Raw genomic sequence first — 16,084 nt, forward strand, 5'->3', positions numbered from 1 at the left:
GGGGCAAAAATGGACAAAAAAAAAGAAAAAAAAGACTCATTTAACTTCTGGGAAACTTCTTCTCATGGTTCGATAAAGCTGTCGACATGCACTTATCTCAAACTATATTCCTTATGTGTTTTATGAAATGTTACATGGTTCTTTGAAAACTTGTTTTGCTCTTATTCCATTTTCCTCCTGTGGGGTCCTTCCAGGCGTGTATTGCTCAGTAGTTGTGCATGTATGACATTGACTTTGCTGCGTGCACGGAAGAGAGGTAGAGGAGCAGGAGAGGAGGATCACAACACAAGGAACATTCCCTCAAGAGACTGACACAAACACCGACTCCCCTCTCCCTTTACTCCTCCATCTCTCCCCTCTCCTCCCACTTTGTTGGCAGCCTTTTTTCCTCCGCATCACTTTATCCTAGGAGGCGATACATTCAATCATTGCTGTTTCATATTTTTCTTTTTTTTTTTGCTGTTCAGACGAGACATTTCTTCTAATGTTGAAGTTGCTTCTTGTGTTCTGCGATGGCTGCTCTGCAATCAGCTTTCTGCTGTCGAGGACTAGTCTTTTGAGAGGTTGAAGAGTAGAAGAGAGGGAGAGATTTGGTTGGTTTTCCAAGGGCAGTGGTTCTCAATCTGAGGTTTGGGACACAAAATGAGTATTAATATAAATCTTAAGGGTCACTTGATAATTTTTAAACAGACTCACTGACACTTTGAGTCTGTTAGCCAGCCCATTATTTTGCCATTAGACCTATATGTGAATGTCCTGTAATCTTTCTAATCACTTGTGATACCCACAGAATGAATCCAGTGAAATTCATGTCCCCCCTCAGGATGAATTTTAATAACTCAAATGATCCCTTTCAAATAGCGCTGTCATCCGTCCATCCTCTTCTGCTTATGCAGTTCAGGGTCGCAGTGGTGCTGGAGCCTATCCCAGTTTTCACTGGGCGAAAGTACAGGTCACTAGCTTTCACAGAGCTAATGCAGAGAGAGAGAGACACACAACCATTCACACTCACATTCACACCTATTGCCAATTAATCTAACCCATGCATGTCTTCGGAGAGAACCCACGCAAGCACAGGGAGAACGTGCAAACTCCACACAGAAAAGGCCTAAATATGGCTACCTATCCAGTGCCACAAACTCCTTAAAATGAAACAATGTGGCAAGATATCACTGTTTGGTTGATCTGCTGATGGTATGTTGACACTGGTACACTGTGATAAAAGGAAATGTCAGATGAGTAGGCAGGTGGCAGAGAGAATTACAACACACAGTGATCTGGAGTCTGGTAGGTTTTAGGTGCAAATAAATTATTTTATTTAAAATGTGGATTTTTATCTATGGATGCATGAAATTTTCATGCAAAACAAACAAAAGGCAGCAGCAGTTTACAGATTGGACAGGAACCTGGCAACCCTGATTTAGAGGTCATAAGCATAGATCATATCCATTCTGTCTTAAGCCAAAGGGTTGGAACCACTGCTTTAGGAGGGATATGTGGCTTAATCTGAGTATCTGGAGGACCAAATGACATCATATTCCTCCATGACAAACACATTGGTGTGTAATGCAGAAGGAGTGTGAGCATAAAATGTCTTTATTGAGCAAGTATCCAACCCCCCCCCCCTTTCAAAAAAAAAAAAACCAACCCATCTGACTGTGAAATGTTGGGCAGCACTGAGAGAGCGTGAGAGCAAAGAGAAAGGCTTGGCTGAATGAATAAATGAATGGACAAGGGATGGGGAGAGATGAGAGCAGAGGCTGTATGCCAGCAGAGGATGGCTGTGCCGCGCAGCCACTCTCCATCTGGCCACCTACCCCAGCAAAAAGCCCTCTCAGCTCTGAAGTCGCTGGCTGTGCCGTGCCCAATGTGGCAGCCACTCAGAGGCATACCAGCCTGCAGAAAACTAGGCCACTGAACTCTGTCTGCCCTCTGGGTTTTCTTTTCTTTCTTTTTTTTTTATAGATTAAGCCCCAAGGCTCAACTCCCCCACCTCCCGGCCACAAAGTTTGTTTTTTTATTATTATTATTTAACCTAGAGATTGTGAAAAACGGGGATGGTGAGAGGCCACTTTCACAGCAAACAAAAACAAATATAAACCTCCGTTTCTGAGTTTGTGCTGCCCACAGGTCCGCGAGGATTCACAGCCTACCTGTGTTTCTGCCTCAGTAATTCTTAGTCATTGTTATCTCAGAGGACCCCCACCCCCCCAAACTCTACTCCACTCCACCACACACACACACACAGACACCCACCACTGGCCTGTCTCTGGAGTCAGGTTGGGTATTGAATTGAGAAGAATTTCTCTGAGTGGACAATCCTGGCATGTGATGTCATCAAAACAGGTGTTAAGTAGGCTAGACAGGGTTTCCATGGCAACAGCGAAACCCACAGATGCGGCGGTGCTCCTCTTCCTCCTGCCTGCCCATCTCTCCTCTGCTGGTCGAAGCCAGGGACAGAGACTCGGCGTAGCTGCAGAAATCTGAACAATATGACACGGATCCTACCAGGGTCCACACATTTAATATTAAATAAGCTGAATGATCCATTAACCCTTTGAGCTCAGCCTGTAATAAACTCCCTACCCCCACCCCCATAGCGTGTGTAGATAAGGGGATGCTGTGCGTTATTCGACGGTCGTTTTGGGAACAAACTCATTGTAAAAGTCATTCGGAGTCGCTAAAATGTCTTATTTTTCATATATCCTCAAAGTGGTACGCGCCCCTGTAGATTTTAACATGTGAAAGGCTGAAATCCAGGGCAAAGAGCTGTCAGCTGGTTAGGGTCAGTGTAAAGGGGTGCCACTGACTGAAGCGCTACAGTGTTGCACAAAGGGTTAATGATAAGACTAAGGCCACACAAGGCCTGTTCCAAGTTATGTTTTTTTTGCACATTTGTGAGATATTATGTCAGTATTTTAATTTTTCCAAGTGCCTTTTTATTATTATTATAATAATAATTATTATTATTGGTAAATATAGAAGTTATACACTATGAAAAAGAAAATGATTATATGAAAATATATTTTTTCCTGGCATCATGTTCTGTGGTTGAACATGCAGAGTTTTAGAGTTGTAAAAGTCTCCAATTGGTACAACATAGCGGTGTTCTCCTGTTTTAGAGGAATTTTATTACGATATTGATAATAATGTCAATGAAAACAAAACTGTTTAATAAAGTTGCATTTGATACTTGTGTGTGTTTTCATTTCTGTCCCAAATGTACAATCAAAGACAGGTGTTACAGAGTCACCATAACCTGATTAACATTCAATTTGATGCAGTTTAATTCAGCCCAGCGGCTCTCTTAAAAGTGCACGTGTAGATTTATAGCTTCCCTGTATTGCGGTGCATTGCTTGGCAAAAAAAATAAAGTAAAATACTAGAGAAAAGGAGAAGAGTTTTAATTGGGTCATAATTTACAGGGGATGGGGAGAGGACAGACGGCATCATTTTGTCTTTCATGTTTCCGAGTTCTGCTGTGATGGCTGCTTTTTTTCTTCTTGTGTCTGAATACTTAGTTCCTCATCCAGACGCTCTTTGGCTCGCACCACCTACACACAAACAATACAGAAAGAAGGGGGGGGGGTAAATACAAATTTAGTAACAGCAAAGAGGAAGCATCGAGTGACTGAACCTCAAACATTACTAATTTCAAAGACTGGACTCCACCTATATGTGATTTCATACTGATCACTGTTTTTGTTATGAGAAGACTAAAATAGGAGTGTGACATTATTCATAGAGACTAAAGGGGCTGCTCCTGAGAGTGAAAATAACTGAGATGTCAAACATGACCTTTATGTAGACACTTGCTTTCTCACATGAACCTCTGTTGGTGAATTTGTCGGGCGCCGACTAGAAAAGTTGAGAGCTGCAGTGCGTGTGTGAAACTCATTTTTCCTCCTCCACCACCACCACAGGGGATTTTAAAATCAAATAACCGGCACTGAATTGTAGACTTTCACCTTTAATTCAAGGGGTTTAACAAAAACTTTCCATTAACTGTTTAAAAATGACAGACATTCGCGACATAGTACAAGCACAGACACAGACTGAAGAATCCCAGCTGCGCACGAAAACAGCCGAGCAATGATGCAAATCAAGTACAACGGGGCTTTCTGAGATTTCCAGTGTTTATCTTAACTTCCCTGCAAATGTCTCAAAACTATGTCCAAAAACATGTAGTTTACTGAACAGTTTCTGGTGCATGAACTGCAAATAAACAGCACGAATCCTCGGCTATGTCGGGAAAACCCCCCTCTCAGTGCAGCCACACACGCCTAGGGGTGCGACCTGCCCAGTCGGCGGGTGAAATTTGCCCCCCTTTGGTGATGTTTTGGATTTTAGCCTAGTTTTCACATGCTGCTCCACACTTTTATACACAGTCTCCATTGTCAGAGGCTCAGAAGTAATTGGACAAACTAATTTTAAATACAAGGATTGTTTTTAAATATTTGGATGAAAATCCTTTGCAGCCACTGACTACCTTAAATTTAGAGCCAAATGCTGTTTCCTCCCTTGAGATGCTCTGACAGGTTTGATTTAAAATCCACTGTGATGTACACAGAGATAAAATTCTGTAGGTGTCCAAAAAATTTATGGACCTACCTGTATTTACTGGCTCAGTCCTTCACTCTTGTCATGGAGATGATTCACTACACTTGAATGATTAACGCAGTAAAAAGTATACTTATATATTTTTACAGTCCTAGATTTTGACAAATAAGCTTCTTTAAAAACACAAACAAAATTCTGAAAATAAACAACATGTACATCTAATAAACAGTTTCAGAGTGAATCTTTCAGCATTAGAGCTCTTTCACATCATAACTCTTTACTGCAGACTGATCGGACTGGCTGGTTTTCCCCCAGGAGGTAAACAGCTCGTATTAGCAGGGCAAACCTGGCACTGTGGAAGGAGGCAGTAACCGTCAGAATGCCTGCAGTATATGATAAACATGAGCGCCTTTATTCTGCTGAGTTTTCTTCTTTGACAAGGTGTGAAGGAGCACAGCCTTTTCAACATTTCCACAGTGCAAAGGTACAGTTTTGGTATATTTACATGGTAATTACAACCATCATGAGCAAATGCCAACTCTGCTGTTGTACCGTGCTAAATCGCATAGTGATATTTCTCTATCAGATGTATGGTGCAATCATCAGCTAATTTGGAGCAAAGCAGATGAAATAAAACACTTTTTTAATCACAGTTTACAAAAACTTTTAGAAAAGCTGACTCTACACAATATCAGAGAAACCCGGGATGAAGCAGAAATGATTTGAATACTTTCACTTAACTCAGTATGAGGCCTACAGGTATACACTGTACTTCTAATTTACTACTAATATTTTATTTATTGATTTTTTTGGTCTGGTGACTTCCCATTAGCATTTTTGATCTATATGTTCTTGTGCTGATTTCACATTTTGGTGAGCCAAATCAGTTTACCACTCCTTCTGTTAATGCTGCCTTAACTGCTACAACAAATCTGAAAATGGCTGAAAAGTGCAAGTGAATACAGGTACAGAGTACTTACTTTTGACTGTAGGTAAAAGGAACCGCCCACTGACTTGTCATTGACTTTAAAAAGGTGCTCGTAGCTCTGGAAAAGAGAAGCGCTTCAGTGTTAGTATGTGACTACACTGACTTTTTCCTGGCAAAAACACACACTGACAAATTTGACTGCTAGAGGGGAACACAAAGAACAAAAGTGAACCAAATAATTCATCAAATCATATCAATGGCATGACATCACAAAGATTCAATATTCTGATGAATTAATAATATGATCACCAATAAAGTTTGAACCTGAGAAACAAGCATGTCATCGCTTTCTGCAGATGCAGTGGTGAAGCCAGTTCCTTGATTAATCTTAAACCTTTTCAAGTGTTTTTATATCTAGTCGGGAAATATTCTGATGGAGAGTTTCAGGCAAATGATCTAAAGTGGGTCAACCCAAACATTGGCTGTGGGTGCAAGTAAACAGTTTGCTTTTGCTGGTGTACCCATTCACTTGTAAAAAAAACCACAAAAACCCTTTCTTACGCAAAAGCTGGGAAAAAAAAATGCATTACTTGACAAGCAGTTCAGAAAAGCTTCCAGGCAATCTTTGGTTAGTTTATGGTCAATTTACTGTGTTTGTTTTAATAACTGTGTGCGGGTAAAAAGCTCCCACATCAGATGACATCATAAAAAAAAAAAAAAGAAAAAAAAAGGCTTCTTAGATCTCCAAACAAATATCAACCTTAAAAGGATCTAAGAACGACACGAGTGCGACTGTACCTTCTGAATCTCCTCAGGGCTGAGCGTGGAGATATTGAGGATCTGCTGGGCCTCCTGCAAACTCATTCCAGTGATGCTGGAGGCTGCAGCTGACTGCTGACCCGAACGGCTCCTGGCTCGCGCTGCGGCTTGACTGGCTGTGTGGTAAAATACAACAAAAGCAAATCTGATTCACAGACAGATAAGACACTCGCCCACCACTTTATTAGGTACACCTGTGCAACTGCTATTCACACAAATATGAAATCAGCCAATCATATGAAGACAACACAATGCATCGAGACATGTAGGCATGGTCAAGACGGCCTGGTGACATTCAAACGTGGCAGGGTTGTTGGTGCCAGACAGGCTGGTTGGAATGTTTCAGAAACTGCTGGTCTACAGGGATCCTAAGGTTTACAGAGAATGGTCAGAAAAAGAGAAAATATCCAGCGAACAACAGAGGAGACTGGCCAGACTGCTTCAAGCTGATAGGAAGGCAACAGTAACTCAAATACCCAAGGTATGCAAGGTATCTGAACGCACAACATCTGGAATCTTGAATGAGTCTACAGCAGCAGAAGACCACACCATGTGCCACTACTGTCAGCTAAGAACAAGATACTGAGTGCTGCAGTTTGCACTGGCTCACCAAAATTGGACAGTAAAAGATTAGAAAAACATTGCCTGGCCTGATGACTCTCGAGCTCTGCATAAAAACATGGATCCATCCTGCCTTGTGCCAATAACTCAGGCTGGTGCAGGTGATGTAATGGCCCAAAGGATATTAAAAAAAAAAGCAGCAACTGTGTAAAGCTCTCATGTCAATGACGACCAGACTCTCAGAGGAATGTTTCCAGCACCTTGTTGAATCTGTGTCATGAAGAATTAAAGGTGGCTCTGAAGGCAAAAAGGAGGTCCAACTCAGCACTAGCAAGGTGTACTTAATGAAGTGACCAGTGAGCATATAAAGACAACATTCATGATTAACAGACTGATGACTCTGTGTGGAAACATGCAAAAATGTGCTTCAATCTAGGATAACTAAGACTATAATAGTGTGTCCATTTTACCTTATGGCCAGGTGTGACATGTTTGTCTCAGGGATTTGGGTCTAAATGAGAATCAGAATGTCTTCACTCACGAGAAAGTACAAATTACTCATATTACTCTAATACTTTTTGTACTGCCTGACCTGTGAAGACTCTAAAACTAAGTTATTAGATGTAACAATGTACTCTGTGAACTTCAGTGCTGCAGCTGTTATTGTGGTACTCGAAGTGAATTTTATATATCGACTGAATGATCGACTAATTCCGGGTCATACCTGCGTATTCTTGTTGCAAAGCACGAGCAAACGCACGTCCCACCACCTGAGCTCCCATCACTATGATCTGTGCAAGATACTTGGCCTAAAAGACGACAAAAAAAACACCAAGAATGAGAGATAATCACACAAAAAACATCCAGTAGAGTAAATAAATAAATAAAATTACACCTGGAAACAACGACACGCTTTCCACACACGTCTCCGTCCCTTTTTTTTTTCTTTTCTTTTTTTTTTAAAGCTACATTTAGTTCCATTCATAAATCGAAATATAAATTCCCTCTCAGTGAAGAGGAGGCACAGCTATCTTATGTAGCGGCGACTGCGAAAACACAAACCGCAGCTTCTGGGATATCCGGAGTCAGTAACGCTGTGGGCGCACAAACACACAAAGCATAAAATGTATTCTTACCATATTGTGTTATAATAGTAATTACAGCTACAGCTGACAGCACGTCTGTTTTCACATGCACGCTGAAGGTTACAGGTAGGTCAGAGTTCAAGGAAGCGTCGACAACACAAAATTCAAGAAGGTTCAGCTGGACGGAGAAAATTTGAACACTGACACCTGCCGGCCGGGAAGTCAAAGTGCAGCTTTCTTATTTATTTGCGCACCTCAAAGTTGTTGATGAGGTGCAATGAGCGAGAGAGAGAGAGAGAGAGAAAAAAAAAAGCCCCGTTTTAATCCAAACAGGAACACGAGAAAAATGAAGACAACTATACTTCAAAAAAACATGACTAAGCTTTACTGATGACAAAAATGTATGTGTTCCTGGACACTTTATAGTGGGCAATAAAACAACTCAATACAGTAATAACTTTAAGTTGCACCTTTAAGAAAAAGAGTAAAAACAAGATATTATTAGGGGTGTGAATTGACACAGGGGGGCAAAAGAAAGGCAAAACAAACAAAATAAGGGTAAAGCTGTTATTAAGTGAAGGTGAAAATACCATCCATCCATCCATCCTCTCCCCCTCATCCAGGGCTGGGTCGCGGGGGTAGCAGCCTAAGCAAAGAAACTCAGGACTCCCTCTCACTAGCCAACTTCTCCAGCTTATCTGGGGGAACACCTAGGTGTTCCGAGGCCAGCCAAGAGACATGTCTCCATCATGTCCTGGGTCTGCCCCAGGGCCTCCCTCCTGGTAAGACATGCCTGGAACACCTCACCCAAGAAGCCCCAGAAAGCATCCTAGTTAGATGCCCGAACCACCTCACCCGGCTTCTTTCGATATGGAGTAGCAGCTCTACTCTGAACCCCTCTTGAATGACTGCACTCTTCAGCCTATCTCTGCGAGGTTAGCCACACCTCAGAGAAAGCTCATTTCCACCTCTTGTATCCACGATAAATTCACAGTTATAAAGTAAATACTTCATAAATGAATTTATTTGTTAAGACCAAGAGGGGTGACCGCCCTTCCTTGGCCAAATGTTCAAAAGACTTCCTTCAAATGATGATAAAACAATATATGTAATAAAAAAGGGATTTTCAATATTATGTACATTAGACCCAGTGATGATTAAAGGAAATCAAAAATAAACTCAAACCTGTGCACCCAATTCTGCTTTTTGTTTTTTTTAAGTCATTAAAGAGGAGAGAACCTGACACGAACACGATGCTACCTCCGCACCACTGTGTCGCTCACACATTTATTTCGTTTTTTTTGCAGGAGACCCCAGCATCTCCAACAGACATATCTACCAGCTTCCTTTGCCACAGTGAGTCAGTCACACAGAGACAAACAAGCAGAAATGAGTTTAAAAGATGTTTATTGCAAGACAATATTGGAAAAAATTCCACAAACATTACTCAAGAAATACAGAAACAAAACAAAGCTTTACTCACTGTAGAAAAACAAATGGAAGGCAAGTTGATCCAATCCAAAACTAAAAAAAATGGAAGTATGGCCTTTTGAGAATCACTTTCGCTTACAGTATATGTCATAAAAAAAAACCCCAGACCTGCCACACAAAGAGAACACTTTGGTCCATCAGAGGTTGTAAACAAACTTTGTGAGATCGAGCTGATGTTGTGCCAAAAAGTGATTTCTGGTATTTGCCAAGGAATGATTGGCTGTATTTAAATGAGTTTTTTGGGCCTATAATCTGTCAAACATATCTCTCATGAATGATATAAAATCATTTTGAGCAAGAAACAACATTCCTGTCACAAGGCAGAAGCTGCAATCAACTTTCGGCAAAGCGACTTTTATATATCCTTTATTTATGAGGGTAAAAATGGTCATTGATATTAAAATGTCTTTTTTCAGAGATATCCAGCCAAGAGGGCAGCAGAAAATTACAGTTTTATAAAGATATCAAGATATTTCAAGTGGCCAAAAAGTGCTGGGTTAATTATAATGTGGCTACAATAACACACCATCCTAAAGATACTTGTAAATTTCTTAAATTTATATGTGAAGCCTTCATAAATCCTGTTGACTACAGTCTATTTACCGATAGAGGCAAAGGCACAACACGCAACAAACACAGAAACATCATTTGGCAGACGATCACTTTTTGGCACAACACCGTGATTACAGATGATACTGCTGTAGCTCTACAAAGAGGCTACATGATGGCTGTTACGGCTGCATTGCAAATGATTAATACTGTACTGCTGTCTAATTAACATGATGAATCGTTAGTAGTAGTTAAAATGAGATCCTAAAATTAGCTCTTTTAATGAGGAAGATTCCCGAAACGGTCAGAAAGAGTCTAAATTAAAAGTTCCTCTTCCCGATAAACAACAAGAAACAAACAATCATCCCAAAGTCCCCTCTAAAAACTCAAAAGGAAGTGATTTATTTTTATTCCCCTCTGATCGCTAATTATGAGACTGTTACTGGCAGACAATTCAATCATATCAGCCGGGCTCGTACTTATGGTTAAATGGCTTCTGAGTCCAACATCAGCAAATAAAAAGAAGATAACTTAATATTGCTGTAAATAGAAACTCCAGTTCATGGCCAAACATGAAAACTGGTGACCCTGTTGTATCCTCAGTGTGGATTTTTGCTGCCTACCTTGTGCGTGTGTGTGTGTGCGTGTGTGTGTGTGTGTGTGTGTGTGTGTGTGTGTGTGTGTGTGTGTGTATTTTATCCAACTAAACAGGAAGACAAGTGGTTTTATCAGCTGCAAGATGTAAAAATAAACAAACATTTTTTTGCCATGTTACATTTTTCAAAGATATTCTGGGGATGAGCGTGCTTCCCCATGACTGGCCAGTAAAAAATACAAGCAGTGGTTCACTGTGGAGATACAGGATGCGTTCTGACATTAAAACTTAAACAAAGCTTTTTTTAAAATTTGTTTTGTTCATCAGGATACTGCCAGCGTGGATCACGTAATCAAGGCGCGATCACACAGAGAGAGAAAACACAGAGGAAAGGGTTAAGTGCGTGTCCGTGATTTTAAAAAGTCGTTTGCTGTGAGCGTAAACCACGGTTAGGCCTCGTTTTGAGCACTCAAAGTTAACCGGTAACGTATCATAAAGCATTAATATTATTGCTATGATTGCCTGCTATTTCACTGACTTTGCCCTAATCATGGATTATGAGAAATACTGTAAGATTGAGATGACTTCACTGTATATGCTGATAAATATTGTTGTGCTGAACGGTGAGTTCTTCCATTAATATAGCAAAAGGAGTGATAGAATTTCTTTGTCTACATTTATATATATTAAAAAAAAAACGTTTTAGACCAGAATGATGTAATATTTGGGGATTTTCAAGGAGTCAAATTTGATGATATAATCAACACCAACATCATACATACAGCACGGAAACCAGAAGATTGTGATTTTCTTCCCCCCCCAAAAAGGTGTAGTTATTGTGCAGTAATCTTTGTGTGCTCAGTAGGATGAGATGTTTGCCGATATAACACTGGAGCTGTTCTCCTGTCTGCTGTTGGCACCATGACCGAACCAAAGGCACATCCCGATTAGTCATCCTACATGACAGAGAAACAAATGTCAGCCAAAGTGCAGCAGTGACCTATAACTTGCCTTCGGTCCCTACTGACCCTTCCGCTTGATCGTAAACTCAGTGAGCTTTTCAGTGCGTTCTAGCAAAAGCAGATGCTGGAAATGTTAAGTAAAGACAGAACTGTGTCTGTGTTTATTAGCCATGAAGCTTTCTCAGTCAAGCTGGCCAGCTTTATAGAAGATGCTCTATAAACAACAAACACAAGCTTCAGACTGCATTAAATTACAGAAAGGATTAATAAAGTAACTGATGCAAAGTGTGTTTAGGTGCAGCTTAAATCATGAAGATCTGTCTTTAGTGTTCCTCAGTCATTAGTTCAACATCAGTATTTGACAATCAGGAAAAAAAAAAAACTAGACATTCATATTTTCATCACATTCACTTACCCACTCATCTTCATCAACTCCCTGGAAGGACTCTTGTGGTAGTGGGTCATCCATATTCCCCAGCTTAGCCACCATGGCACTCAGAAGCTGAATCACACATGCACGCGCACACACACACACACACACACACACACACACACACACACACACACACACACACGTTCAGTAAGTGCTGTATGGTATTAAGTACTTAAACATGGCTCACAAGTGAAGTATGCAGTAACTGAGCTTCTTCTCACCTCCTCTTTCTTCTGTTCATCAGTCTTTTCCTCCAGGTAAACAGATGAGGGCAGGTATTTCCTCACTGGAGCCTCTTTGGGGGCCTCACTCACTGGGGAGCAAAGAAACATACCAGGACATGTCTAGTACTGACGTGCAGTCTGTAGATGTAAGCATCTCGATTTAGAGTGACAGGTATGCTAGATAAGGGCACGTGAGTATGTGCCGTGTTGTTGACTGCACCTGGCGTCATGTCTTTAGGCTTCAGGCTGATCTTTTTGTGTTGGCCGTTGGAGCCGGAGAGCCAGGCAGAGGCCGTAAGTGCTGGTTCCCACCACACTGCTGTGTCTGAGTACACGTCATCCTGGAAAAACTCTTTCTGGAGACACAAAGCAGGCACACACAATGAGAAACACAGCGTGCAGTAGAAGCTATAGCCATTTATTAGAAATGAGCATCAGGAGGGAAAGCATGCAATGCTCCCTGGTGTCCACAAGGTGGTGGAGCGGGCTCACCTTGACCCGCGGCACTTTGAAGCCCACTGGCTCTATGGTCGTCTTGGTAAGCATCAGTCCTACAGCTATCTCCACATCGCGCACATTGCACTCAGTCTTAGGCAGAAAGGCCAACCCCTGCAAACAGGAAACAGATTTAGTTCAACTGTATCTAATTAACTTGATAAGGAGAAGAAAGCAATGAATGGAAGTAAAAGGGAGTGAACCTGGCACCTTATGAGGCTCAGGAGAATTAAAACTGCTGCACTCAATAAAGTATGGATCTTCAGGAAGGATCTCATAAATGTACACTCTGGTGTCACCCTGAAAAAGAAAAAAAAAACGGTCGGGTTAAATCTTATTTCATGCAATGATGGCTGCAGAGTATCTCACACCTTTAAAATATTTTGTGCTCACTTTTCCAGTAAGGATGACGACACTGGTGTCCGGGTCGTAAAACGGGATCAGCGTGGACGGTGAGACGTTTACAGGAGTGCTGGTTATGACCCCAGCGGAGAGGCAATCAGCAGAGTACAAGTAGAGTCCTCTCTCGCTGCGACTGTAGGAGGAGGAAAAGGGGTGAGCAGTCACCGGCCCATTGCTGCTCCAGCAACCTGCCTGCTTGAATCGATAAACAAATTCTATGTCATTTCCAGTACCTGTCAAATCCAGACACCAGCAGGTACTTGCCATCACACACCCACACCACACGAGCTCCCCTGTGGCCCTCAGGACCTGGGCCCTCCTGAAAAAAAGAAAGAAAGAAGCATGTAAGTGTGTGTTTTTGTTTTGTTTGTTTTTTTAACCTTGATTTAACCACGACGTGGAACTCCTGAGATTAAGATTCTCTTTTGCAAAAAAAGATGATGAACTGAGAGGATGCACAAAAGGTCCAGGATTTCTTTGAACTGTGAGTCACCCTGAGAGAGTCAAGAATATAAAATATGGAGCTGGAAATGAGCACTAGTGCCCTAGAATTTAATTAATCTTCTACAAATTCGACTATTATTTTGTTTGGATTTGTATTATACTCTTCTTGCCTCATTTTCACAATAGACAAATCATTTCTATAACGTGGTAACATCCTACAATGTGGCCCATTTTGTTGCACATACCTGCACAGGTGTAGTGGATTTGCGAGGGTCATAAATACGAACTTTCCCATCCTTGCAAACTGTAGCCAAGAGCTTCCCATCCGGGCTCCATGCCATGCCAAACACCTGATCGTGATCCAAAAAAAAGGAGCAAGAGGAGAAGATGAACTCAGGATTTTAAAATGGTGCAAACAGTTTCTCTGGCTCAGTGAAAACTTTTTAAACACAAAATTGAATTAAGAAATATTTCTGCATTTAATCTTGCATGCTTCTTGTCACCCACCTGCTCCTGGTGTCCAGTGAAAAGTTTGACTTGTTCTCCGGTCTCTAGGTTCCACAGTCTGACTGTGAGATCATATGATGAAGAAACCAGGAGTCCACTGGCCAGAGGGTGGAACTTGATGGAGTAGATCTTCTCTGTGTGGCCTGCAGGGTGTCACAGCAGAAGTACAGTATTGTCTGTAACCTTCTCACGGAGCCCCTGAAGGTCATGGTGGGAACGTGTTTTTGGAATGTTTTTAAACTCCTTTAAAATGGGCATTGAGTTCCCTTGAAATGTTTGTGCATTAAATTTCAATAACTTGGATTCTTTCACATGATAAAATCATGATGTAACCAAAGCTGACAACAAGTTGGTATCACTGAAGTTGGAAAGATAATTGCAGGGGCTTCTTTGCCAGACTCTCTACCTGACTGCTAAGAAGGCCTGAAGCTATTAAGTACAGCCTGACATATGCATTCAACCACAAATGCAGCAGAAGCCTGAGAAATAATCATATCCAAAGTGAGGCAGAGCAGCAGAAGAGTAATGCACCATGTAAACTGTCACATCATCTCTTCTTTCTGTAAACTAGCAGTGCATTATAAGCATATTGCATGGAAACACAGTACAAATTTCTGCATACCTTCTACCTTGCAATAAATAAAACTTAGAGACTGATTTGATTTTAGCATGCTCTGCATTTGATCCTTCCTACCTTGCATGATAATCTCAGGCTCAGTTAGGGTCTCTTTCAACCCGCCTTCTGGTACTCGCCAAACCCGGATCTTAGCATCATCACCAGCTAGCATGCACAGAGAGGGAGACAAGCAGGTTAAATACACAGTGAGACACTTCCATACACCCTGGTGTGCATGTGCACTCACCGACAGCAAGTTTGTGTGGGTCAAAGGGATCCCAAGCAAAGTCAGCCACATTAACAGAGTTTTGGATGGTGGGCAGGGCTGTGTCTGGAAGTTTGCCAGGCTGAGAGCGCTGAGGAAAGGAATAAAAATGCTCACACGCATGCATACAGTACACAAAATCTCATTTCTCAAAAGAATAAAGTACAGGAGAACATAAATAGGCATGAAGACTATCTGCAAAACAACATCCCTGCATTTTGCTGCTCCTGCTGTACCTCAAATACAGCAATCTGGCCTCCGGAGATGGCGAGGGGCACTGCCACACGTTGGCGGTTGACACAGAAGCCATCGCACTCGCCGGGTGTAGTCAGGTTGAGGCTGCGAATGTTTGTGATGTGTGTGTCCCGGTGCATCACTGTACCCTGGATATGACGGAACTTGGAAGTTGGCCCTGAATTTAAAAAAAAAATGATTCAAAATTAACAGCTTAGTATGTTAATAAAGATCAAACCAAACCAAAATAAGTAAGGTGAAATTTAAGGAGTGTTTTTTTTTTTTTTACCTAGAAGGTTTTGGAAAGCTTTCCCACTCTGGCTGGGACTCGGGCTGGGCACGAATCCTGAGGAGAGGCCGGAGGTGGAGGAGGGAGAGCGGGACGGTGCAGCGCTGCTGCTGGGAGTGCTTAGAGGACTGCTGGAGGTAGAACAGCCACGAGCTTGATCCTGTCAACAGAGAGAGATGGTATTACTATCTTCAGTTTGTGGGTGTAAGAATACACTGGTATCTTTAAAATAAAATCAAACCTAAATTGGGAGATTTTGCTCATTTAATGCAAATATATTTTTTATCAAATGTGCGTCTCACCTCCTTGCTCCCTCCACTGGCCAGTTCCTTCTTTGCAGGCGTCTGTTTTGCTGGTGAAGCCTTTTGTTTGGGTCGTTTGTCTGGGTGCAGGCTGACTTTCTCCACCTATGATAAAACCAAACAGTTTGAGCTGCCTGCGCCATGTGAAGACTGGATAAACTCATTGAGAGTGGAGCTCTCTCACCTGCTTGTTCCCGCCCTTCCACCACTCCTCAGCAGACATGGCTGGTGTGGTGCCCACCGTGTCTGGGTAAAGGTCTTCGTGAAACTCCTGACCTGAATTCTGGAAGACAAAAAAATAAAGCACAAGCAAACACAGACAA

At 41.8% G+C, this 16,084-nt stretch overlaps 1 protein-coding gene across 3 annotated transcripts in view; it reads right to left on the minus strand.

Moving 5' to 3' along the window:
* Positions 1-3,387: 3,387 nt before the first annotated feature.
* Positions 3,388-16,084, minus strand: part of LOC115784995 (mitochondrial import inner membrane translocase subunit tim16-like) — a 113,286-nt gene continuing 100,589 nt past the window's right edge. Inside the window, exons 13-31 of one of the 3 annotated variants that reach the window (XM_030736414.1) lie at positions 15,946-16,044; positions 15,762-15,866; positions 15,460-15,619; positions 15,173-15,348; positions 14,919-15,027; positions 14,750-14,836; positions 14,056-14,198; positions 13,794-13,898; positions 13,338-13,423; positions 13,096-13,237; positions 12,913-13,002; positions 12,700-12,816; positions 12,428-12,563; positions 12,205-12,296; positions 11,966-12,052; positions 7,593-7,677; positions 6,287-6,423; positions 5,541-5,606; positions 3,388-3,554 (exon numbers count right to left, since the gene is read on the minus strand). In XM_030736414.1, the coding sequence (XP_030592274.1) occupies positions 3,462-3,554; positions 5,541-5,606; positions 6,287-6,423; positions 7,593-7,677; positions 11,966-12,052; positions 12,205-12,296; positions 12,428-12,563; positions 12,700-12,816; positions 12,913-13,002; positions 13,096-13,237; positions 13,338-13,423; positions 13,794-13,898; positions 14,056-14,198; positions 14,750-14,836; positions 14,919-15,027; positions 15,173-15,348; positions 15,460-15,619; positions 15,762-15,866; positions 15,946-16,044 (2,115 nt within the window). In that variant the 3' untranslated portion in view covers positions 3,388-3,461. Of the gene's footprint in view, positions 3,555-5,540; positions 5,607-6,286; positions 6,424-7,592; positions 7,678-8,004; positions 8,140-9,382; positions 11,545-11,965; positions 12,053-12,204; positions 12,297-12,427; positions 12,564-12,699; positions 12,817-12,912; positions 13,003-13,095; positions 13,238-13,337; positions 13,424-13,793; positions 13,899-14,055; positions 14,199-14,749; positions 14,837-14,918; positions 15,028-15,172; positions 15,349-15,459; positions 15,620-15,761; positions 15,867-15,945; positions 16,045-16,084 lie in introns of those variants that run through there. The other 2 variants (XM_030736412.1, XM_030736413.1) reach the window with 2 other exon arrangements.

Source organism: Archocentrus centrarchus, chromosome 8 (assembly GCF_007364275.1).
Source record: "Archocentrus centrarchus isolate MPI-CPG fArcCen1 chromosome 8, fArcCen1, whole genome shotgun sequence".
Lineage (NCBI taxonomy): Eukaryota > Metazoa > Chordata > Actinopteri > Cichliformes > Cichlidae > Archocentrus > Archocentrus centrarchus.